Genomic DNA, 26,162 nt, shown 5'->3' on the forward strand with positions numbered 1-26,162 from the left:
CTGTCTGTCTGTCTCTCTCTGTCTCTCTCTCTCTCTCTCTCTCTATTATATATATATATATATATATATATATATAATCTTTTCAGTCAGATTCAAATAAGAGGAAAGTGATTGTTATTGAGAGAGCTGATGACTTTCAGTGATATGTACCTTTCATAGAGGTTTACTTGAAATGCTGACAAATGGAAAACAACTTAAATTGGCAGAAGAGTATAAATTCCTTTGTGTAGTAACAGAACAGGCAGGTAAGTGCTTAAAGAAAATGGAGAGTAGAATGGCAAGGGTAAGGAAGGTGGCTGGGGCTCTGAAGACATTGATAGAAAATGTAAGACTGTGTATGGAGGCAGCAAAAGGACTGCATGAAGGTGAGTCATTGCCATCATTTGAGGAGAGTTTGGTATGGTATGAATGTGAAAAGCCTAGAGTAAGAGCAGTGGAAATGGGACTCTCAGGAAATGTGTATGGGTTGTATAGAGTGAATAGGACAAGAAACAGAGACTAATGAAAGATGTGGAGTAAAGAAGGTGTCCCTCGTATTTTGTGAATCATGTCTTCAGTCTAAGGATTGTTTTCTCTTTGTTCTCAATTTGTACCTTCCATTCTTTTACCATCATTAGTTTAGTCTGATGCAATTAACTCTTCATTAGCAATACCTACTTCCATCTCTTGCCTGTTTTCTCCTATTATTGTCAGATGCTTTAGTCCCTTTGTAGCATATCTTGGCATTGTCTGAGCCACACTTGGCTGTACTCACTAAATCTTCGTGTATCAACTTCACCAGTAGCATTTAATGGTAATAGTGTATGAATATGTAGGGTTCAGTCTGTAATTCTGTATGTTTCTGATGTTTTGTTAATTATTTTTTATCAATGTAAAGCTTAATACCACACTTATGGTTACATTGTTGCTGTTGAATTTATTCAAATCAGGATAATTGAAATACTTAGCCAACATAAAGTTTCTGATGGTTCAGTACTAATACTAGTTGTAATTTAATAATGTAATGAGCAGGTAATGAGAGGAGAGGAAGTATACCAAGGGAGTGCATAAGAAAATAAATAGCTATAGCCATAGGGAAGAAGTTACTGCACATTATAAATCTAGTACATTCCTATAGTGGGCACTTGTGATGAGTAACCAGTGGTGAATACAGTATAAAGCTTTGGTTATGTAGGATGCAGAAGTTTACTTTTTTTTTTTTTTTTTTTTAATGAAAGCCACATTCTGACTTGAAATGCAGAGCTTTTATGTTCATCCATCTATGTTCTTGTATATATAAATAGGTTGCCTTTCTAGAGTTCTAGGTAAATATGTAAATGCAGTGCTCATAGTAGCTGTATGATAATCCAACAGCCGTCTGTATAATACAGCGTATTATCAACGTTATCTATGTGTTTGTAATCTATAGTATTTGTAAGATTGTAGTTCTCAGCATTCATGTGCTTGTAACTTCAGTCAGATAACAGTTCTGAGTAAAATACCATTAAACAATTGGCTGTTGATGGTCAGCATGATAACTAATAGTGTAGTTGTCAGTTTAGGTTACAACTTTCTCATATTCTTCCATGTTAAGTTGTAGTAATTTGAATTATTCTTGCTTTCATAACTCTGATGGCCTCCCAAATCATCACTCTCCCGTCTTGCCCTTCTGTTAAGTAGGTCACACTCCTCCCTACTGCTGTTCATTTTTGCTTCTCTTGCTTCCTGCTTTGTTGATGCTGGCTTCCATTCCATGCTGCATTAATATGATATACAGTATCAGACATGGCTTCTCTTAACAAATGTGGAATAATTTTGCTCTATCTGTTTTTCTGCAGCACATTTTTTCTGGATTAATGTTTCGCATCCATCAGGTTTTTTTTTTCCTTTATTGAATTTTGTTATTCAACCATAACTCCAGCAAAGAAGATTTACTCATGTTTATTGTATACTATTATACATATGCACCTGATCATTACCACATCTCTGCTGTGCTCTTACTTATCACTCTTAAGGGCTGTTAAGGGCTGAATCGCTTTGAGAATCTTCAGACTTCAGGCGCTGAACAAGTGCACAAGTGCTTGATAAGCTGGACCTTGGTGACATGCTGCCCCATTAGCACTGTTCTAGATTATGCTTTATCACTTGCTACTGGGGGTTATTTGATCTTGAAATTTGAACTTAGGAAAATGAGTAATATGCAACCTTTATTTCCTTGCAAGGAGTATCTGAATATTGTACAAGTAAGTTTAATTTACTGAATATGATAATTAAAAGTTGCAATTTTTAAAGTACCCTGTATGTGCATTGCAGTAGTTTAGTATTTATGTAATGATGGTATTTACTGTATTTTTGCTGTTACTAGTGTATTCAGAGTGTCTTCAAAATTAATAATAAGCAGCTACTTCTTGTGGTCATTTAATGCGTGTGGCACTGATGAGGAACCTAAACATGGTCTCACTGTGCATCCCAGGTGAGGCAGCTCTGGCATCACCCGGGAGCCAAACTTTCACATATTTCCTTGCACCTTGCCGTGGGAAGAACCCTGGTGAGGTGCTGTCTACTGCAAGGATGCACCAGATCCTTGCACATGTTATGTACTGTACTGTGCCTGTGGGACAACCCAACAGAAGCAGTTGCTTACTTGTGGTTGATGTGTCTGCTCAGTCAGACCAGAGTTAAGCAAAAACAACAGCAGCAGCAACAACTTAATGCCTCTTCTGGGTTGTGTCATTGGATCATCACAGTACAAGTTTGTTGTTAACTCTCTCAGGCTCCTTTAACCCACACTAAGATTAATAAAATCATACAGGCATCAGCTAAAATATAATGCCAGAATGGTCCTGATCATGAGAGGGTCACTGGTGACAATATTAATTCACTCAGGCTTCTTTGGCTAACTCGTACCTGAACTGGAATACAATGATAGAATTGTGCCTGTCATGAGAGAGTTAATAAACTGATATTTATTCTTTACTTGTCTCTTGAATCATGCATCTATTTAATATGATTATTTTTACCTGGTAGAAAGAGCCACAATAGTAAAGAGGGACTGGTATTTTGTTTGTGTAACTGTATTCTCATGTTGGATGCTGGTGTAGTTTATTCATTGCAAGTACATTATAGTACATAAAGATCTAATTGACAGCAATATTACCATAAACTCATATTCAGGCTTTTATTTTTAAACACTGTACATGTGCATAGGCATTCATAATATCTACAGTTCAAGTAATGAAGCCTCATGTTTCTACCATTAACTAAGCTAATTGTATGTTAACTGAGGTAATATTTTGGTACTTACTAGTCATCTTTTATTCCACAGCTATAGACCCTCACCCCTTTGTGGACAAGTGTCCCTATGATGGGTACTGCCTCAACGGCGGCACCTGTATGATGTTCAAAATCGTTGGCGAGCTTGTGTGTCAGTAAGTTGCTTTTTTATTTTTACATGTTTTTTATTGATTTAAAATATGTTAGGTCTTCAGCATTTTTAATATTTCCATTCTTACTCTTCTTTTGTGTCCAGGCTCTCATCCTCAACTCTGCCATATACAGTACCTGGTCATCCTTTTTTTTTTTTTTTTTTTTTTTTTTTTTTTCCCTACAGGTGACTTTACAATCCTTATTCTGTCTTTCTTTCCTTCATTCCTTCCTCTTCCTTCTGCCCTTGGGTGACTATACTGTACACTGAGTGACAAGCCAAATGGTTTCCTGTACACCAGGAAACCATTTACTATGCTGGGTGGTAACCATATAACCAAATATTGGCACTTGGTGGTTTAGTGGGTGATTATGGCTCTCCAATCAGATTGAGCCGCTGAAGGTTTATATCCAAGGGATGGTTGGGGTTTATTACTCGCATAATGCCCGTCAGGGATGAATGAGGCTGGTCACTCTCATCTTAAATGTCAGGACCAACTTGCCTATCCCCGGGCTCCTACGCTCCACATGGGGCAATATAGGATTGGATGATAATGATGATTTTTTTTTTTTTTTTTTTTTTTTTTTTTTCTTTTTTTTATGGCAAGGATTCAACCCCTTTTATAACTTATTAGCTGACCAGTTACTTAATCATACATGTGCCAGTAAAGCAAATCCAAAAATTAACAATGAAAATGAAAAAAATAATTGAATGGGATTTTGCTTGTGAAGTGAAGCAAAAATGTTCTGGGCTTTGATGATGTGTGATTGATTAAGTGGCCCATTATTTTTGCACAGTATTGGATCATTCTTAATTTTTTTTTTCTTTATTTTTTATCCTACCCCACATCATTTCTTTTGGGTGGGAATCAGGGTTGGGAAGATGATTGTGATGATAATTTCCCTCTGTCACATAATATTTCTCATCCTCCTAAGCTCAAAACGTTATACCCATAAATCTCTCACTGTCCTTTAGTTATCTTTTGTTATTTGTGCTGTAATTCATCAGCCTAAAGTACCCACCTCATCCCCCAGTTTTTTTTTTTTTTTTTTTTTTTTTTTTTTTTTCTGAGTTGTCACTCTAGACCATTTCCCCAACCTTTGCTTTCCATATTCCTCATGAACTCACCTTATGAGCTTTTACTAGCTCCTAAGGGTGCTGATCGGGATCTCACCCTTATTTTTATTGCCCATGTTCTATGTAACTTTCACCTTATTTAAGAACTTTCACATCTCACATTGTGTCCTTGTTCCTTCTGACCTGCTGAACTTGGTTAAGTCTCTTACTTTGCTTCCTCATTTGAACTTACCTAAAACGATCTATGTAACTCGTGTGTTTGAGTTTGCACTTGAATTTATATTATTAGTTTAGTTTTCCTAAGAAGGCTGATATTGCTTATTGATTTCTGCTGCTCTATATAGTCATGTAGTCTCTATTCTGTCAGTTCATGTGCTGTAATTGAATAGCATTACCAGCTCAGAAATCTAAAATGTAGATATTACAATATGAAATTGTTTCATTGCCACTGATACTTTAGTACCATGGGCAGCAGCAGTTGGTTCCAATGGAACTATCTCTACTTCTTCAAAATCATGATTTATGCTTTTAAGATGTAACTTACCTTTCATTCACATGATGCTTCACCAGATGTGCGGAGGGCTTCAAGGGACAGCGTTGTACAGAGAAAGAGGTGTATCCCACCTTCAGTAAGTAGAAAATACCCCTATTTCATTTTCTACATTCCTTCCTTGTCTTTCATTGATTTCAGCACTCACAAGTACTGTTCACTACTTGTGTTGTGCAATTATGGAAATAAGTATTTTTAGTATGTTTGGCTGCAAAGAAAGGAAGGCAGGAAATAGTTGATTTTTAAAGTGAAATCTGTGATTAATTGTCTGTTCATGCCTTGAAAGTCATGTGCATGGCAATACTGTATTGCTTGTTTTAACTGTACTGTAATGTCAGTGTGTTCACTGAGGATTTCTGAGGAAGGAAAAGTAAGAACATTTGTTTCATGAAAACAGAATGGAATATAAAAGTGAGATTATTGTTCTTACTTGCAGCTTTGGGTATCTTCCCTGACAATCTCCTCTGTATTTTGCAAAACTATTGTTCATTCATATTAGTGACTTAGAAAGAAGATTGAGATCAGAAGCAACAATTCTTCCTCAACCTGTCCAGGACTGATGATAATAATGCTTATGACTGATAGCGCTTTAGCTGGTCTGTTGCTTTGTTGGTCTCATACTAATAATAACTGAAGAGAAGAAATGAGATGATAATGTTCAGATGTGCTAATATTCAGTTGTCAATAAAAGATTAATGTGATCTTGTTTAGGCAGTTTATGTTAGGTGTGCTGCTGAGAATGGCATTAATTGTGAGCTGTGCATAATGTAGCTGTAGGAATTACTGTTAAGCCTAGTACTGTAATAAGTTATCTTGCTGTCTCTGTGTCTTGGTATATGATGTAGCATGCTGAAAACACTTATGCTTTTTAGCATGAGAATGGTGTAAAATCAGTATTTTAATATTTATATTGTTTTGATAAAGTGTTTATTCCACTACATTTAATCACATTGGTGCAGTGAAGTTCAGAAAATGTCTTAAATTCAAACTGTGATTGTAACGTAACAGTCGGTATATACCTGTACATGCCAATGACCTTTGATGCAATGCTGCCAGATTAGATGCCTTATATTGTAATGAAACCATATATAAGCTGACTTTATGCCATCTGTAGAGAGGCACTTACTCCAGCTGAGGGTAAGCCTCAGAGATAAAAGTTGGAGCCTTTAATTGGAAAATTCAGCCATTTCCATTTCTTGAATTTTACCCGGACTTCCTTTTAGGTGGTCCGGGCTTTTGTACCTCTCATTTGCCTTCATTTATAGTGTAGATGTTTTGGTAGCACAGAAGAACAGGCACATTATTGTACTTTACGGATCAAGTGCAGTGGAATTTCCTAAATCACAGCTTTATGGTACTGAGCACATCCCGCGATTTGAAAATTCCACGTTTTGGAAGTAACTAATCTTATGGGGAAAATTACGTGTAGGTCTGTCATCTTAGAAAAGTTGCCCCCTCCATCCCCAAACCTACAGTACATCAGACTCATCACCAGCAAAACAAACAACCTGAAAAAGAAATTAGTAAAGCATATTTGATGAGAATGAACAGTATTTTAAGATTCTTGCCTGACACTGACTGACAACATTGCTTGAATGGACGGGGAAGGAAGGAAGGGCTCCGAGGCTTGAGGCGGACTACGGCCTCTTGGCATGAGGCAAGTGTGCTGCCGCCTCTGTGCCACTTCCTCTTCATCAGCCTCCCTCAGGAACCCCTCAAAGTCCAGTGTGGGGACAACGAAAGCGTTATTGTCGTTACCCTCAGCTGCCTCCATATCACTATAAGAGTCGTCTGCGTGCGAAAGACCAGACTGTGGCTCAGGCTCTGGATTTGGCCAAGAGCAGCCAGAGTAAAGGGTGATTAGCTCCTGGTGACACTCATTCACTCACTTGTTATGCAGTTCTTTATAACACTGAACAGCCTTTTGAAGAGCAACAATAACCTCATTACACCTCACTTCATCTCAATCCATGCTTTCCACTTTTTTCTTTTGCCATATCTATGGCCACAGGCAAATCATTCATGTCTTTCATCGAAGGATGCACACTTTCTATCACATTTCCCCCCCCCCCTTTTTTTTTTTTTTTTTCATCCTAACCACATGCTCTTCATCCTGCATAACAGCACTCAACACTGCCTCTGTTGACTCCAACTGTGCATTAACCACCTCCATGACGTTGCCAGCTGTCACCTCATTAAACCCTGGCAAGCAGCCAGCAAATTCCACAACCTGGGCCTCTTCCTCGTCGATTGGCTGTACGGGACTTGGTGGTGGCTGACAAAAGTGAGGGAGGACCCATGGATGATTGTTGCCACACTCACCTGACCCCACCCCTTAAGCAGCCCATCATTTGAGTCCTTAATGTTGTACCAACGCCAGAACTCTTCTGCTGTCAAGACAGACTGAGAAGCTGTGGGGTCGTGTTGCAATTCTTCATCTTCATCCCAACCCTCAGCATTGCCGTCGTTGCTGGTGTTGCCACCAACAGCTCCCTGTTGCTGTTCCCAATCACACACGGGCCTCTCCACCCCTACTGTTATGTCCTGAAGCATAGCCATCTCAGGAGTGTCATCCATCACAGCCATGATGAACCGTTGATACATTAGCTGTTGATAGATGACTTTGGTGTTTGTTATTATATCTTGTTCAAGGGGGTGGAGAAGGGAGGTGGTGTTGGATGGCAAAAACAGCATCTTGACTCCAGCATGGCAAGAGGTAAGGTGCTGCCAGTGGCTCTGAGAATTATCTATCAACTGGAGCACGTTGAAAGGGATGCCCTCCATCCAACAATGCTCTTTAACTTCCTGCATAAATAAATCAAACCATTCAATGACGAGGGAGGTTGTAGCACAAGTTCTGTCTTGCTGCCACCAATACACCCCTGACTGGGTTATATTCCATAGGTTCCTGAAGGCATGTGGTTTCTTGGCCTTGTGGATGACAAAGGGCTTCATTTTAAAGGTCCCTGTGGCATTTGTACACAAAACGGTTGTGTACCATGACCGATCAGGCTAACGTCTCCAAGCCTGCTTCCGCTGACAGGAAATGTACGTCAACTTGGGGAACATTTTCCATTACAGAGCTGTCTCATCTGTGCTGAATATCATCGAGCTGGTGTAACCACCCTCCTCCACAACGGCCTTCAGAAACTCAGGGAAATCCAAGGACACTGCTGTTTCAGCCGATGCCCTTTCGCCAGTCAGGTGCATGTTTTTCTGGTTCCCTTCCTTTGGAGAAAACTTGCAAACCACCCATAACTGGCAGAGAAGGGCTTCTTAGAGGTGGTACCATAACTGGCAGCGAAGGGCTTCTTAGAGGTGGTACGAAGACATCCACAGGTGACACTGTGGAACAGCTTGGCATCCGCATGCATTGTCAGTCCATTAACTGCGATTTCATATCCTATTTGCCATTTTATGAACATCTCCAAACACCTTTCTATCCAGATGAGCAGACATGGGGTAATCGTAATCTGTAATCAATTACAGACTTTTGTGTAATCATTGATAATCAGAGGAGTCTGTGGAGTCACATGGAGAGACATCCTGACGAATGAGGATATAGAGGAGCGTTGTGGTGTGGATGTGGATGTGATAGGAAGCGTTATGAGGAACACACTGAGGTGGTTTGGCCATGTGGAGAGAATGGAGGGTGAAAGACTGATGAAGAGAGTGTATGTGAGTGAGGTGGAGGGGGGAAGAGGGAGGGGGAGGCCGAGGATGAGATGGAGGGATGGGGTGGAGAGGTATATGAGAGAGGGGGGTGTGAGTTGGGAGCAGGGCAGTGAAATGCCGGGGGACAGAGCGACTTGGAGGCGATTTGTTTGTGGCCACCCCAAACGGGATTGAGGCGTCTGGCAATAGATAGATAGATAGATAGTAATCTTAATAGATTTCTTAGGTATGTTATTCAAAGTAATCGCAATCGTAATCGATTACTCTCATACTGTAATCGTAATCATGGTTACTTTTACAATTACAAAGCCCCAGATAAGTTATTCTTCTACAAATACTTGTCAAGAATAAAATACTGTAGTTCAGTGTCAAACAGTCAAATATACACCATAAAAGTCCATAAGTAATATGAAAACAAAAGTGAATTGTAGGTTATCACTTAGAAGCTTCCATATAATATCCTACCTAAGCTAGAATAATATCACCTGGGAAGATCTCAGTTGATAGAAAAGTTGATAGAATGAAAGCGTCAAGGCCAAAGTGAAGAAAAGTCTTGGTGCTTGAATTATTAAAACATTTGTATTGCAAAATTGGCAAAAAAAAATAAAGGAACAACTTACTGGACATAGCACCGTACAGTATATTTTTATCCAGAGTAACAGTCGCCATAGGTTCTGCAGAGCTTAACTCTATGTTCTTCCTTACGTAGGCAGTTCTTACAGGGCTCTTGCTAACTGCTGATGCCTGTGAGCCGTTTGGCTCCTAATGTTTCAGACTTACAAGCCAAATAAATTTTTAGTAGCCAGACTGACTACAAGTCAAAATATTTTACGAGCAATAAATATATATATTTACTTATTTATTTACACATTGTCTATTTTTAAACATTCACAATGACGACAAGGAAAGACATAATAATTGATCACAATGTGCTTTTTTGTTCATTTAAGCGAGATACACAGTACTTATTTTGTAATTTACTGGGTTTTGAAGTGGATGTATTTTCTCCTCGCCAAAAGGCGATTTGCATGTAAAATTTGTTTCCCAAAGGGAAAAAATACTCGCATTTGTGAGCTGTGGCTCGCCAAACAAGAGCCCTGTCTTATTAAAATGATTTGCATATAAGATAAATATCCCTAGAAAATATTAATTTTATATTACTGAACAATGTTTTTGCTTTTAAAAACTAACTTCAGCTATTTACTTAATCAGTGTCAAGTATAAAAGAAACATGCTCATAATTATATAGTGTATAACAGTACATGTAATCATGATTGTAATCATGATTACTTCTTATGTAATCGTAATCATAATCTGAAGTTTGCAAAGTAATCGTAATCGTAATCGATTACAGTGCCCCTGAAATCACCCCATGCCTGCAGATGAGAGCCTCGCTTTGGCATCTTACATGGCTATCAACAGTTCGGATCCATAGGCACAAACATACTTCAGAATTTTTTCCTTATTGTCATAGATGGTGCGTATCGTCGATTCGTTTAGTCTGTAACAGTGGGCAACTTTGGCTTTCTTCTCACCACCGTCAGCCCTCCTTAGTACATCCAGCTTTTGGGTGTAAGTTAATGTTGTCTTCTTCTTCTTCATCTTCCCTTACTTCAAAGAAGTTGTAGGCTTAGAAGGGTTATGATCAGCCATGGTAACACTGGGCAGGCAGAGGAAGCATGGGGAAAAAAAAAAAAAAAAATCCTCTCGTAAACTACACTGGAACCACATGCTAACAATGGAGAGAAGACAGTGCACTGACCTGCGTGCCAGAGCATCAAGCGTGCATGTCCTTCATGCATGGCAAGGGAGGGAAGTGCCATGATTGGCTTATAGTACGTGCTATGCTTGAATAAGATTGGTTTAGTAATTGCCGTGTTTGACTGCGATTGGTTTACACCTGGCTAGATGCACAATCTTGAGGTAATGGTGGCACATATTACATGAGGCATCAGAAAAGCGTCACTTTTGAGGCTGCATCCACAAATTTTGTGTAATATCCACAATTTACTGATGTTGCAGATTGTTGCATGATGTTGCCACATACTGTGAATCTGCAGTTTAAATTTGAACGTTTTAGGAGATTCCACTGTATTTATAGTCATTCCCTAACTTTAGCATTTATCAGAAGCTCATTCAGTATATACATTATTATTGAGGAGCAGTTAATATACCACAAATAAAATTAAACATGAAATATAGTACAGGTATACAAAAAGAGCATTTCATGAAGTGTATGAAGTGCTGTTGAAGCTCCTGTAGTGAGATATAGATGAGGATGCCATATATTTTGTTTGCAGATACAGTAATGTTTACCTATAGTTCATCATCATCACTTATGCAGTACAGTACAGTATGCCACTTTTTTGGCATTAGTACACGGATTTTATTAATGCATATTTTTTTTCACTTATGCATTTTGATATTCCTTTCAGTACTCTTCAACCTTGCATCTTATCTTTGGTTATAACCCTGTTTTCTTGATAATGAATTCCTGTTTACTAGTTTGTCATCCTTCACTATCATCCTTCCTTCACCCTTCCCAGAGTCTGTTTTCTTTCATTTTGTTTTCTCCAACTCCCATCTTGTGTTCCTTCCTTGTGACAGTTTGTAAGCATGAAGCTTTTTTTACATGTTAATATTCATCCTAAGTAAATTTTACTGTCAGCATTACACATTTAACTACAGTAATATGCCTGTCTTCACTTTACTTCGTATGTCTGTCACTTGCTGTCTAGGAAATTATACCTCACTCTTGTTGCACAACTTTATTTTCTTTAAGTTATTTACAGCATTGATCCTGCTTGATGTGCTTAATTATTATATTTTACACATTCAGTACTTTACACTGTATGTCAGCCTTTCATCTTTGTTAGTACTGTATGATTTTGAAAATGGAAAAAAGAAGCATTTTGTACCAGTCCCTGTGTCTGCCTCCTGCCTGAACTCCAACCTAATCAGTTGAAGCCTAATGGTAGTTTTGGCATTAGGGGGACATGTATTTTGATATGGCTGTCTTCCCCCCCTCCTCCAGTGCACTTACGGCGCCCCTTTAGTCGTCAGCGAGCTAAGATGGGCTTTCTGAGGGGCAGGTAGAGTTCGCAAGTACGTAGAAACAGAGGCTCTTGTCTCCCCGCTGCGCACTGTATTATTTGTCTTGTGTCTTGCCCTATTATGTTGCCCTTTAGTACTCGGCAACACACTTGCATGGATTCCCCAGAGTTTCGGGTGGACCATGTTTGTTTTATCATAGTTTACTAATGATCCCAGGCCAGCTGCTCAAGAGATGTTCTCTTCTTTAATGCGTTGTAGTTGTTTTCATTGTATTAGAAATTTGGCAGACAGTTCAGCACAGTGCTTCCCAGTTTCATTTTGAATAAGGGGAGCAGTGTTTTGAGTTATACTGTACAGTACTGTTGTAATTTTATATTGTGCGGAAAATGTTAACATATAATATTTTATACTTTATCGTAGACTGTTCATATGCATCTCCAGAGCAGAGAGCCTGATGACTGAGACCAGTAGACAATGATGACAAAGTAGTCTAAACACATGACTCCATTCTTTGACAGTTGCTTGTTTTCTCTACCTTCTTTTTCTCTCTGTCGACCTTCTCTCTCTTTCTGTCTACGGCTGTAATGACACAAAAGTTGGACTGACTCTTCAGCTTTGATATTCCTCTTTGCAAGCTGGTACTGCATCATCTATTCCAAGATCACACAGAAAGGTGTAGTCTTTGTTAAGGACAACAGCTATCTTCTTGTCTCTTTGGATTCATAGTTTTTAAAATTAGTAATGTTTTAGTGCAGTGGAGGAATAGTGAGATGAATGTTATAGTTTATCTAGTTTATTTAACCACAGTGGACATGCAGCAGCTATTTCAGTCTTCTTGACTGACCTTAAAGACTGACTGACAAACATTATGCATGTCCATATATGTGAATTAATGCACTCATTTGCCTGAAGAATTATATGAAAGGTTGCCTTGAAATTTGACCCATTGTAATACTACCACCTGCACCTACTGTTTCTCTGCCACAGATTTCTCAACTATTTCCTTTTTGTTTGTGTATTCTAAATTGTTGGAAGAAATTCACATGACTGAGTAAGTATGGGTTTGTTGTATGTGACTGAGATCATGATCACAGAATTCTTTTGCATTACTTGACAGTGTTTTAAATGACAGATGTTGACGCCTGTATATATTGTAGTAATGTAGTGTTTTTGTGTACAGTATTTGGTATTGTTTTTGCATTTGTATTGATAGCCATTTTTACATTTTTGTAGTCACTTCATAAACTCTAAGAATGTTAGTCATGTTGTATATCATATGATTTATTGATTGTTTTATTTTCTGTGATTCATTCAGCCTCACCTACCAAAATGTCCATTGTAATATTTGTTGCACTGCCCATAGATAACCATTTGTGTCACAAGTATTACATAAAATCCACAGCTGCTGCTTAATTCCCTGTTCAGTAAGGCTTGATTGATAGGTGAATATGCAACTGCATCACAGAATAATCATTATTATTTTTGGTAATGCTAATTTATTTAACTAGAATAACATTGCATGGCTTTGGTAAGGCCACGAAGCTCATCAGGTAACCTCAGGTAAGCCATGATTATTTCATTAAGAATAATTTATTTGGAATTATTAATGTTCAGCAAAGTGTTTATGGCAGAAGTCAAAGGATGTTGTTTACTGTCAGCATGAAGTACTCGTAAGTATCAGGTGTCTTAAAGACTTCATTGAATTTGATTTTTTTTTTTTTTTTTTATAGTAATACAGTATTCATCAGCCAAATCTTATGACCAGCAGAGCACTAAAGTTTAAGTTATTGTATTATGTCATAGGCTGCCTAAGTGTTACCTGACAAATTTGGCCAAGTGCTAAGCAGGACTAATATGTGTACTAATGGGAAAATTTGACTTCCATGCTTTGTGAGGCCACATGATTTTAGGCTAGAAACTGTAATCCATACCATGTGCCCTGCATTCCTTACCAGATATCCTTCCCTCTCTGCTTCATATTCCCACTAACTCATGCCTATCCAGTACATTGGTTAATCCTCTTATGAAATGGAGATGTTGAAATAAAAGGCTTTCATAGTCAGTTCAGAAGTAATAGAAATTGTTTAACGGTTCAGCAAAACTAATGCTGCTTAATCCATTGAATTTACAGAACCTCCTAATAGATGTTTTGTTCTCTCTATAACGGATACAGTAATATTCTGATAGTATCAGCCTTTCATGAACTTATTTTCCACATTACTTTCATAGAATCTCACAAGAGAAAACAATACATGTTGATGAAAGCAGAATAAACATAATTATGGCTGGTTTGTCATAATTGAAATATCTTGCTAGTAATGTATTAACATCCATCCCTCTCCCAGCCTTCATGCTTCTGCCTTCTCAGTCCAGGCTCATGCCATCATAAAATAGTTGACAGATGCCACCCGTATCCATAAAAACAGTATCATGAACCCCCTCCCAGCATAGCTACTTCATCTGTCAAAATGACCTGGTGCATCCTTACACAAAAATTACAGTCTCAAACTTTTTTGCCTCTTTACTTAACTGATCTAAAGTATTTCTTACCAACTGCTTTCTTCTACTCTTCATTTCACCCCTTTCCCTCAACCCTGCTTGTACCCTTGCCATTGGCTGTGGTCCTCCTTGTCACAAGCATTGTGAAAGCAGTGACAGAGAGGATGGTTAGTACAGAGGGCATCCCACAGGTGCCTCAGGTGGCTCCCTGCGCTCTGGCTCCCTCACACCCCACCTCCTCCCCGCTGCCCTGCTGACATTGGCACTTCTAACCCTTGCCCTGGCGCTGGTTACCTGTAGGCCACCCAGGTGAGCCACACTAATGCACTACCCACCATCCTAACAATTTCTCATACCATTCCATAAAGTATAAATAATAAGAATCTCAAAGAGTTATCAAGATTATCCTGTTATTGGTATTATAACAGTTTGGTTATGACACCACATCCAGAGTACTAGTTACACAGGAAATCATTGAACCAATTTGGGTATTGTACTTGGCACAAGATCAAGAGGTTACTCACTACAGTACTTCATATTGTACAAGGTGTACTGTAAATTATTAGTCACCACATAAGCATGGGACTTCAATGTAATATTAGGTTGCTAGGTACAGTATTAGAAATTATCTCAAATACCATAATATATATAGTGTCGAGTACACAATTCTGCTACAATATAGTCAGTTCGAAATCCAGTTACAAGACTAGATATGGAAGCACCCCTGTACTATTTTGGACAAATAGCAGTTGAATATCTTAAGTAATTCTATATTACTGTACCGCCTTCAAGGTGTACAGTAAGGGCTCAAGGCTAGACTGCTGTAGTCCAGAACATGTAAGATTAGCATGGTATTTAAATATTAATCCCAAACAATATATATATATATATATATATATATATATATATATATATATATATACTGTATATATATACAGTATATATATGTATATGTATATATACAGTATATATATGTATATGTATATATATGTATATGTATATATATATATACAGTATATATATGTATATGTATATATATATATACAGTATATATATATATACAGTATATATATATATATATATATATATATATATATATATATATATATATATATATATATATATATACAGTATATATATATATATATATATATATATATATATATACACACACTGGAATTCAAAAAATAATAGAATACTTAATTTAGGTTAGGCATATTGTATCACTTTCGTGGGGATTGTTTCCCTCATTTTCCTGTTTAATTATTCCATAATACTTCTATAACACTTTCACAGTCCAACCTCCCTGCATCCAGCAGAACCCTCCTACTTTCCCTCCCCTTGCGCTCTCCCTCCCTCCTTCCCTGGCGCGGGCTCAAGTTTATTTTTTTTCAATCATTTTTCCTTAGCAAAATATTTAGATTAGCAGATTTGTTTTTATACCAGTAGAAAGATGCAACTTTGTAGAATAAGAAAGAAAATAGAAAGTAATATAGCATAAAGTAAAATAGTTATGATGAGTGTAAGTTGAAAGAGCGCATAAATGTTTATACCAAATCTGCGTGCTCGAGTCCTTTTTGTTCTGATCACTCTATCACTCCAAAATATTTGGATTAGCAGATTTGTTTATATACTGTTAGAAAGCTGAGACTTCGTTGAATAATATGAAAGAAAAAAGAAATTGATATTGCATAAATTAAAATAGTTATGATAAGTATAAGTTGAATCAGTGCATGAGAATGTTCATACCACCTTTTTTTTCTAAGCATTTTTGGTCACGTTTTCGAATATCCCCATAAATGAAAAAAGTATCATTGAACTGGAAATTCAGTCATGCTAATATCAGACCAAATTTCAGGATGCTAGATGCAGTTCCTGATTTATGGTGAATATTTCTTTGTTTGGACACGGATCCATGTCCAAAGAGTGGGTTGGACACTTTCAGGTTGAATGTAGATCCGTGTCCAAAGACTGTGAAAGTGTTGAATGTCATATATGATAATTAGAAATGCAGTATGATATAATACTGTATTTTGAGTATGTATGCCTTTACATGTACTACACATGTTTAAAGACAAAAATTCCCTTCTCCTACAAACAGCCTCATACATCTCACTGTAAAATTCCAAGGCAGAGTAATTTGCTTTCCATGTCACATCCTCTATAAGTTTTAAAAACAGACACCTGTCTGCTGCAGGGAGTAATGAAGTACCACTTATCTGTATTATACACATCTTAAGAAAGCTTACACATGAAATGGTTTTGGTAGATTTACACAAATGAACTTCATAAGGCATACAGTATGAATATAAAAAATAAGGATAGCTGCAGTAGGCCAGTTGGCCCATACTGTACTAAGCTGCTCATGTCTAAGGACATGATTTAATTACTAGAATAAGACAAGCATAACAAAGAAGGCCCTTGAACACAATGGTTCACATACTTAAATCACTTATAAATATGCCAAGATTGTAGTGAGGTTTTTGCACAGTACAATGTACATGGAGCATGAGGTAAGGAAACAAAGTAGCTTTGATATTAACAAGAATGTTGGCATGCAGCATGTGTATATATTTATGTGCATTGAAGGTATGTATTCTTTACCTTGATGTCTTGTCATATATTATAATTCAAGCATAACATTGCTCTGTAATACAACATATGATTGTGTGAATTGCAAGTCATTAAAGCCCAGTATAACCTGGTGTTTTGATAATTTTTTAGAAACTTACATAAATGGTAGTCTACTCATCCTGTGCAATGCAAAATTCATTTAAATTAATAAATTACCAACTAAAAATCTTCCTGGTTATGAATGCCACTTTTTACAGTGAGATTTTTCCTTGTTTAGATCGCAACTGTCACGGGCCCATGAGAAACCTCCGACATTCCCAAGGGCGCCGGTGCCCGCGCAACCAGCCTGCAGCCCTGTGGGAGCTGCTGCAGCAAACCCTGGCCCGCAGGCACAAGGTGTCCCCCTGGACCAAGACCCAGCTACTCAGTTGGTCTGCAGCCCACACCAGCAGTGCATTCTGGCCCCATCACCCATCTCCAGTCCCTCACTCCCCACATCAACCTCACCTCAACCCTCAAGAGAGCCCAGGACAGATCACAACCCTCAGCCCACGGCTGATGGAATATCTCTTTCCAGACCACGACTTCTCCCAGGTGACCCGTCGCAGGGGTCCTCTCGTAGGGCAGACCCTGTTGCCCATCAGCCCTTCAAATCCATCCCAGTCCTCACAGCTACCCTACCCAGACCCTCCTCATCCTACATTTCCAAACAACCTGACACAAGAGGGAGGAGCAGGATCTGATAGTATAAGGGACCTGATTGTAAACACTTCCCTGCACACCCTTACTCCACAACCACAAGACTATAACCAAGATGAATCAGTAAGATCTCGCCATCATACCAGCATGCACCGCCACCGCCACCATCACAGGCACCATTCCAGGGCCCCTTCATCTCACACCACCACAGGTGAAAGCTTGGCCACCACATACCCAGTTGCAGAACAGAACCATGGAGCAGAGCAGTCCCAGTCCCAGTGGCCTGTAGAGGAGGAGCCTAGCACACAAGTTACTCAGCCCCACTATACCCCTCATAACCAGCAGTGATAAAGTGGGGTTGTGGTGGGGCACTATCAGGTACAGTTTAACCATAATTTACAGTGTATCTTCACTCTAATGCCTGGTGGTCTTGTGGTAGAGCTCAAGTGTAGGAGCATGCTGTGACTCAAGCACTGTGGTTTAAGTCCAAGAGGCGACTGGAGGTCTTTGTATCATGTACGATGCTGCCAGAGGCACAGGTCAGTCTCTTATTCTTAAATGTCTTGGACTACAGCAACCTAGACTTGGGTCTCTTCATTCTGAATGGGTCAGTGTGCGATTGCCTTTTTTTTTTTTTTTCCCCCTTAGGTAGCAATAGTTGGTGGGGGTACTTTCCATCCACTCACTTGATGTAGTGCTGCTCTCGAGTGACTGCCCTTTCCTCTCTTCCTTCCTTCTTTTCATCCTTCGTCTTCTATCTTTCTTTCCTTCATTTTTTCCTCTTCCTTCTGTCTACAGGTGTCTCTACACTGAATGACAAGCCAAATGGTTTCCTGTAAACCAGTAAACCATTTACTACGCTGGGTGATAACAATATAACCGAACTATGGCGCCTAGTGGTTTACTGGGCAATTAAGGCACTCTAATTGGACTGAGCTGGTGCACGTTTATATCCAAGGGGTGGTTGGAGTTTACTGCTCACATAATGCCACTCATGGATGAATGAGGCTGATCACTCTCATCTTATTTGTCCGGACCAACTTGCCTAGCCCCAGGCTTCAATGCTCCTCATGGGGCAACACTGGATTAGGTGATGAATGAATGAATGAATATATTTTTCAGGAATCTGCATGGTAATCTAGTGGTTGGAGAATGTTGTGCCTTTCACACATTGGTTTGAATCCTAAAATCATATAAAATGCTGCCAGGTGCATAGGCTGGACTCCTTTAATGTTTTGCATTTCTGTACATTATAACAGATATACTGTATACCACATATTATGTTGTATATCTGTATTTCTTCACACACTATTCTCCTTTCTTACACCTTACAGTGTGTCAGCGTGCCATCATATAACTACACATTCACATATTTGGTATCTCTCTCAGACACCCATGAACTTTGTTATGCTCAAGAAGTCATTCCACAGCATGTGCATTGCAACACAAACATTCTTTGCTTTAGAAATCACCATATGCACACTCAGACATTTAACAGCACACACACACACAAATGTTTGCTCCATTCAAGCACTGTGTCTAGTAGCATGTTTTAGAAGTCTCTCTCTTCTCTTATTGTGATTCATGAAAGATTAGGAGTAAGGAAATCTGTTGGTGATGGGATACAAGAGTGTATTTAGACCACTGATTTCCATCCTGATGACCAAATATTTCTCAGAGGGCCATGGGGGTAATCTTGAACAGTTGGAATCACAAGATTTCCTAATAATTTTCCGGATGCAAAATTTCTGAGGAATCCATATTCTGTCGACTATTCCTACAAAGCATAGCTGAAGACACTGCAAAATAATTTGTGGATTTAAAATCGATTCATTTGCTTAGAATATATGCGGAGGGCATATGGATGAAGTTTTAGTTATGAACTGGTTGCTGCTTTATAGGCAAATTGACTGTTGCAGTGCTTCTGAAATGCTCGTTTATCTGTATCTGCAAAGTACAGTAGTGTTATTTAAGATGCTGAACATCAAATTGAAACAGGATAAGTGGTTTCATGGTCAAGATGACAGATGCTGTACCACTGATGTGACTTAACCAGTGATACAACAGTTGGTAATAAAAATATAACTTAAACCTTAACTTGAACAGAAATTACCATTTTAGTGTTCATTTATGTGCATGTATGATATCCTTGGTTTCAGTTATCCAGGTTGGTAAATTCTCATAGCTGATACGTTCATTCAAGCAACAGTGCACAGTAAACTTCTTCAAAGAAAGCTGTGGTAGGCTAGATGGAGGCTATTGCATTTTGTCTGGGGAGCCACAGAACAAGAAAGGTGGGGAGTTGCTGGTCTAGATGGAATGGCCACATGGAAGTAGGTGGTGAAAAGGGTATATGTGAGTGAATTTGACGGTAGAAGGAGGTGGGGTAAGCCAAGAAGGTGGATAGACATGATAAACAAATATGTGAGAAAACAGGTAATGGAAGCTGATGAGGTGAGGGAACTGACAAGGAATTAAGTTTCTTGAATGAGTTATGTGAAGGAGTGTATGAAATGGGTTTCATATGCCATTTCTAACTTTAAAGTTACAGACTGACTGTTTGGTGGGTGCATAGGAAGTGAGTCAATGAAGTATATATATATATATATATATATATATATATATATACTGTATATATATATATATATATATATATATATATATACACAGTCAAGTTGCCTAAGGCATGGCTAATTGATTGTGGGCCAAGCCCGTGCCATAGAGAACTGTGCCATACAAATAACTAAACCTTTGGGAAAAATGGAATTTGGTTATGGACGTTCGCCCAAAGTCCCCACTAAACAATAAATAATAAAGGGCTTTAAGGGTTTAAAATACTGAACGTACCTAACTGCGACGACGATAGTGCTAAAGTGGGAGGGGTAGGGTTGGGGGTTCCGAGGCAAAGAGGCGCATTTCAAACCTTGCCATGCCCCTGCACCGTAGGTACTTTATGTGCGTGTTTTTTTTTTTTATTTTTTGCCGTGTCATAGAAAACCACGGCATAGAAGTCTGCGCCATAGGTGACTTGAATACATATATATATAGATAGATAGATAGATATATAATATATATATATATATATATATATATATATATATATATCATCATCATCATCATCATCAGCTATTTGAGTATCCACTGCAGGACTGGCCTATCCCGACCGAAGTCGGGACGATACAGCCAATGTATCTCTACCAAGTTGCTTAGGCTGTCTGGTAGAGATTATATGTAGGGTGAGAAGTGCTTGTAAGTGTAATTGTAGTGTTGGAGTGGCTTTGGATGTGTAGTCTGTGAACCAAGTGTAATCGGCCCGCGCAAGCCAACTGGGAGCAAGCATACTTTACAGTAAGCGACACTGGTTCAACCACAGCACCCCTTGTGTCCGTCAATGCAGTACGTGGCTGGGTGAACACTCCCAAAGTTTTTATTACCCTGGCGGGGCGCGAACCCTGGCCCACCCGTGTACGAAACGCATGCTCTTCCAATGTACCACAAAGGCTTCATATATATATATGCATATATATATATATATATATATATATATATATATATATATATATATATATATATATATATATATACATACAGTATATATATATATATATATATATATACTGTATATATATATATATATATATATATATATATATATACTTTACGTATATACAGTAATATCCCGATATACGATACCCGTAGATGCGATACCCCGGATTAACGATGGGGGTAGAAATACTGTACCACCATACCCCGCCTATCGATGGCCAAACCCCGGTTTAACGATGGGTTTTGATTTTTTTTTACCGATTTTGATGATATTTTAGACTAAAATTGTGTGTTTAGGTTGATTTATAAACAGTTTTTAGACTACAGTAATGTGTTTTAGTCATAGGTGGGGTAAACATTGTCATTCTGGGGTACAGTTTACTAAGTTTGATTTTTTCCAGACATATTTGACAATATTCAGATTTTATTTGTTGGTTCTAATGAGTTATTTACAGGTGTTAGGCTTAGGTTAGCTTCTTTTACAGCTGTTTAGATTGGCTTTAAACTTGTTTTTGGGCTCATTTGGGTGGGTTTTGGACTTGGTTAGGGGGGAAACCCAAGGCTGAAATACACATCCGTTAAAACTACCCCGATATACGATACCCCGCCTGTCGATTGGTTTGTACCTAACCAATTGTATCATTAAACCTGGGTATACTTGTATATATATATATATATATATATATGTGAAGAGACTGGCAAAGAGGAACAAGAAGGAAGTAAATTATGATCTAGTAAGAAAAATGAATGCTAACTACTCTGAAAATCGGAAGTTGCTGTGGAAAGAGGCATGGTGATGCAGAAGTGACAGTGAAAAGAATTGTGAAAGTGTGAAGGATGTAAGTGGTAGATTATTGACCCATGGGGATGAAGTTAGAACCAGACAGAAAGAATATTTTGAAGGCCTGATGAATGGGAACAGAGAGAGCAGAGCCACTGTATACATGATTGATTTTGGGGGTGTGCAGAGAAGGAATGCATTGCCAGGAAACGTGACACTCACACAGGTGAAGAACGCTGTGAAGCAGCTGAATAATGGGAAAGCAGCTGGGGTTGATGAGGTATATGCAGAGATGATTAAGTGTAGTGGAGACAGCAGAATGAAGTGCTTGTTGGAGATATGTAAGGAGGCATAGATGAGTGAAACTATGCCAGCAGAGTGGAAAAAAGCTGTGATTGTACCCCTGTACAATAATAAATGTGAGCAAAATGAGTGCAAGAATTATCGTGGCATAAGTTTATTGAGTATGGTAGGGAAGGTATATGGAAAAATTATTATAGAGAAAGTAAGAGAGATATTGGAAGTCCTAGTGAGTGAACAGGGTGGCTTTAGGAGTGGCAGTGGATGTGTGGATCAAATATTTGCAGTAAGACAGATAGTGGAGAAGGCTTGTAAGAAGGACTATAAGGTGTTTATGGCATTTATGGATCTGGTAAAGCCATATGACAAAGTAGACAGAGAAGGATTGTGGAAAGTTTTGCACATGTACAATGTAGATAGTTAGCTGCTAGGTGCTGTCAAGGTTTTATGATGGAAGTGAAGCATGTGTAAGGGTAAATGGGCATTGAAGTGAATGGTTCACGGTTGGTGTGGGTGTGCGACAGGGTTGTGTGATGTCCCCATGGTTGTTCAATATATATATGGATGGGGTGATGAGAGAAGTAAAGACACAAGTAATGGAGAGAGGAATGGCATTGGTAATGAATGGTGATGGATGGAATATCTCAAATTTGTTGTATGCTGATGATGAAGTACTACTATACTTGCAAATACCAAACAAACTTGGTAGACTGGTGCTGGGTTTTGCTGATGTCTGTAAGCTTTGTGCATTGAGAGTAAATGCAGAAAAGAGTAATGTGATAGTTATTGAGAGGGAAGGTGATTTCCAGTGTGATGTTACAGTGAATGGAGAGAGACTGGAATTGGTGAAAGAGTTCAAATACCTGGGTACAGTGAGAGAAAAGTGAGGGAAATGTGCAAATGAAGTGGAAAGTAGAGTGACACAAGGAAGGAAGGTGCTGTGAAGGCCTTGATAAGAAACAGAGGGTTGAGTGTTGCTGCTGCACAAGGCTTACATAAAGGAGTCTTAGTGCCAGCTTTGATATATGGAAGTGAAACTATGGTGTGGCATTAAAATGAAAAGTCAGGAGTGACAGCAGTGGTGATGGAACTGCTGAGGAATGTATGTGAAGTGCAGAGAGTGGATAGGATATAAAATAATGGGATTTGTGAAAGATGTGGAGTAAGGAAGTCTGTGGAGACCAGAATTGAGGAGAGTGTACTGAGATGGTATGGTCATGTGGAGAGAATGGATAACAATAGAGTGGTGAAAATGGTATATCTGAATGAATTTGAAGGAGGAAGGAGGTGAGGTAGGCCAAGGAGAAGGTGGGAGGATATGGTGGATGAGTGTGTGAGGCAAGAAAGATATGGAAGTCGGTGAGGCTAGGGGACTGGCAAGAGATCGAGTTGCTGGATGAATGTTGTGAGAAGAAGTGCATGATCAGGGATTTGGCACCCCTTTTTGACATGACAGCATTCGGATTAGCTTAGTCGGATACGTTTATGCAAAGCTGCAGAATGTGGTGAATGTTTTTGGCATATCCAGTAGAGCCAGGATTCTGGGGACTTGAATGATGAATGAATGGAAATGTGGCCCATTGAATTGGGCAAACTTGGGCTGTCTGGACGTTGCTACTCCTCACCCTGCCCTAGGGTGGGAAGGGAGGTCTGGATGATGATGATGATTTACACACACACACACACACACACACACACACACACACACTATATATGTAGATAGATAGATAGATATGATTAGGCATGTAAGATGGAGCCAGTTATTTCACTGGTTCCTGTTTTTCACTGGACATGCTGTTGATAATTATTCTCCTTTTGTACTTGCTCTTTTCTTGTTTCAGGATCCTACCTCACCTCTTCCTTAAGGTAAAAAAAAAGGGCAGGTTGATAATGATCATGGCATGTAGACTGACAGAATGCATTACCAAACAGACACAATCTTACCATGAATATATAAGCATCATTTGTAGAATAACCTATTTTATAATAAAATACTGCACATTTGAGTCATCAGTGGTGTTACCTGACATTCATTTAACTTTTTTCTGTTTCTTTTCAGTGAAAGCTTTATGTGATGTGGTAGAGTGTGGCGGCAGCACTGCAAAAGAGGAAAGGGAGTGTTGGACAGAGCAGCTGTGTCGGTGCTGCTGTTGCCTCTGTCATCACGCTGACACCAGTAATACTCAGCTGTACTTAGGGAACTCCACTGCCGTTGGTGACAATGCAGGGATGAAGTAACCTCCACTTTTCCTTTGAAATGGTGATACGTGAGGAGCCGGCTAGTGGTTGTGTCGGCTGCCAGAGGGATGGACCAGGAGCCAGCTGGTGGAGTGAGGGTGTAGCTGGCCTGACTCGGGGGACCAGTAAGGAGCAAAGGGTTGTGAGGTACCACAGTGTAGTGTTAAGCAAGCCAAAGAAACAAGTAGTCATAGATATAAGCAAAGCCTGCATTGGTGCCTGGGACAGTACCTGTATAGAGCTTGCCAGGGGAGGTGTTTGGGCTGGGTTGGAGCAAGAATGGAAATATATGAGTGATTCAGACCAGAACTCACCCTGGAAGCTCTTGGGGAAGGACATGCTCTGGGTACTTGAGAGACTCTGGGGGCCATTTATCACACATGCAAGAGGTAGTCACTATAAGTACTGCCCACATGACTGTCTCTGCTTTGTGTGTATGTGTGTGTGTATGTGCACATGTGCTGTGCATGTAAGCACTTGTGTTCCCTGTGCCACATGTGAGTCTCACCAAGCCCGGGGATCAAAAGAATTAGCTAACGAAAGAAAAAAAGACATGTATACTTGTACATAGCCACATAGACTATTCTGTAAGTTCTATGTTGATAATAAAGTGTTGTTTAGTGCTTCTCTCTGGCAAGGAAAGTACAGTATGTGACTGATGATGAGTTTGTGTATATACTGAAGAAGTGGCTTGAGTGGAAGTGTTTTAACACAACATGGAACGTGCCTTGATTGTCTGCATTTACAGTATAGAAACCAGATAGACCAGTGTATTAGGTGTACATAATTTGTTTCTACAACTTTATTCTAAGTTGTAAATTTTCTTCTCATGTTATGAGTGAGCACAGTATGGTATGTATATCATTTCATTTTTTTAACGTCATAATAGAGATGGACAATACAGGAAAAGATTATAGTTTTTTACCAGAACAATCCAGGTCATTTTACTCTCTATTACTGTCTTTTATCCTCTCTGTATTTCAGGTCTTAGTCAGAAAACTGTGTACACTACCCTCAGATTTTAATAATTTACAGTTCTATAATTGATGAGTCTCTGAACTTTAATCAAAACAGCTAGACAGATCGTTGACTTCAGTGTAATTAACTGAGTTTTAAAGGATATGGACTCCATCGATTGACTCATCTCCTTCCAGTTCAATAATATCTGAAGTGATTGTAAATATAATCCACTCCTTGTACAGTTATGAACTTCTGCTAGCACAAATCAAAGTAAAAATACCTTCCAGAACCATGATATATTTGTTAGTAAAATTTAAAATATATTAAGGTATACAACAGGAAATTATTGAAGGATTCTGTATATGAATTACTCTCCAGTGAATGGTGCTGGGTAGGAGGCAGTAGTGTACAGTACATTACAAAAACATGCAGTATCTCTCCCCTCTCTGAGAAGCCCCTACTAATTTTGTTAAGAAATATTTATACATCACAATACTAAATATATTCACTGACAATACCCATCTACCTTAAATATTGATGATAGTTCTTGGATAGCTGATTTCGGCCAGGTAATTAAGTAATCTGTGAATGAGCATAATGTGTTAGAAACCCAGTGGAAAACAGTACTGAAGCTAGGTAGTTTAATCCCTGTGAACATTACCAGAAAAAGCTAACTAACCTTTGTCTATTGTTGAATTGTCTTCTATCCATAGCCCTCAGGACGATTCACCACTCGCCTCTCTTCCCTGCACCTGCCCCAGCTTCCATCTGGAGTATTGACACACCATCCCTTCCAATTATGAAGC

The 26,162-nt window shown here is 38.8% G+C and overlaps 1 protein-coding gene across 1 annotated transcript in view; it reads left to right on the plus strand.

Moving 5' to 3' along the window:
• Nucleotides 1-24,263, plus strand: part of LOC145392896 (uncharacterized) — a 291,202-nt gene extending 266,939 nt beyond the window's left edge. The window contains exons 5-8 of the mRNA XM_080267181.1: nt 3,305-3,407; nt 5,051-5,109; nt 17,110-17,909; nt 24,218-24,263. Of these exons, the coding sequence (XP_080123307.1) occupies nt 3,305-3,407; nt 5,051-5,109; nt 17,110-17,879 (932 nt within the window). The 3' untranslated portion in view covers nt 17,880-17,909; nt 24,218-24,263. The remainder of the gene's footprint in view (nt 1-3,304; nt 3,408-5,050; nt 5,110-17,109; nt 17,910-24,217) is intronic.
• The last annotated feature ends 1,899 nt before the right edge of the window (nt 24,264-26,162 follow it).

Source organism: Coenobita brevimanus, chromosome 23, assembly GCF_032717465.1.
Source record: "Coenobita brevimanus isolate Jiangsu-jjx chromosome 23, ASM3271746v2, whole genome shotgun sequence".
Taxonomy (NCBI): domain Eukaryota; kingdom Metazoa; phylum Arthropoda; class Malacostraca; order Decapoda; family Coenobitidae; genus Coenobita; species Coenobita brevimanus.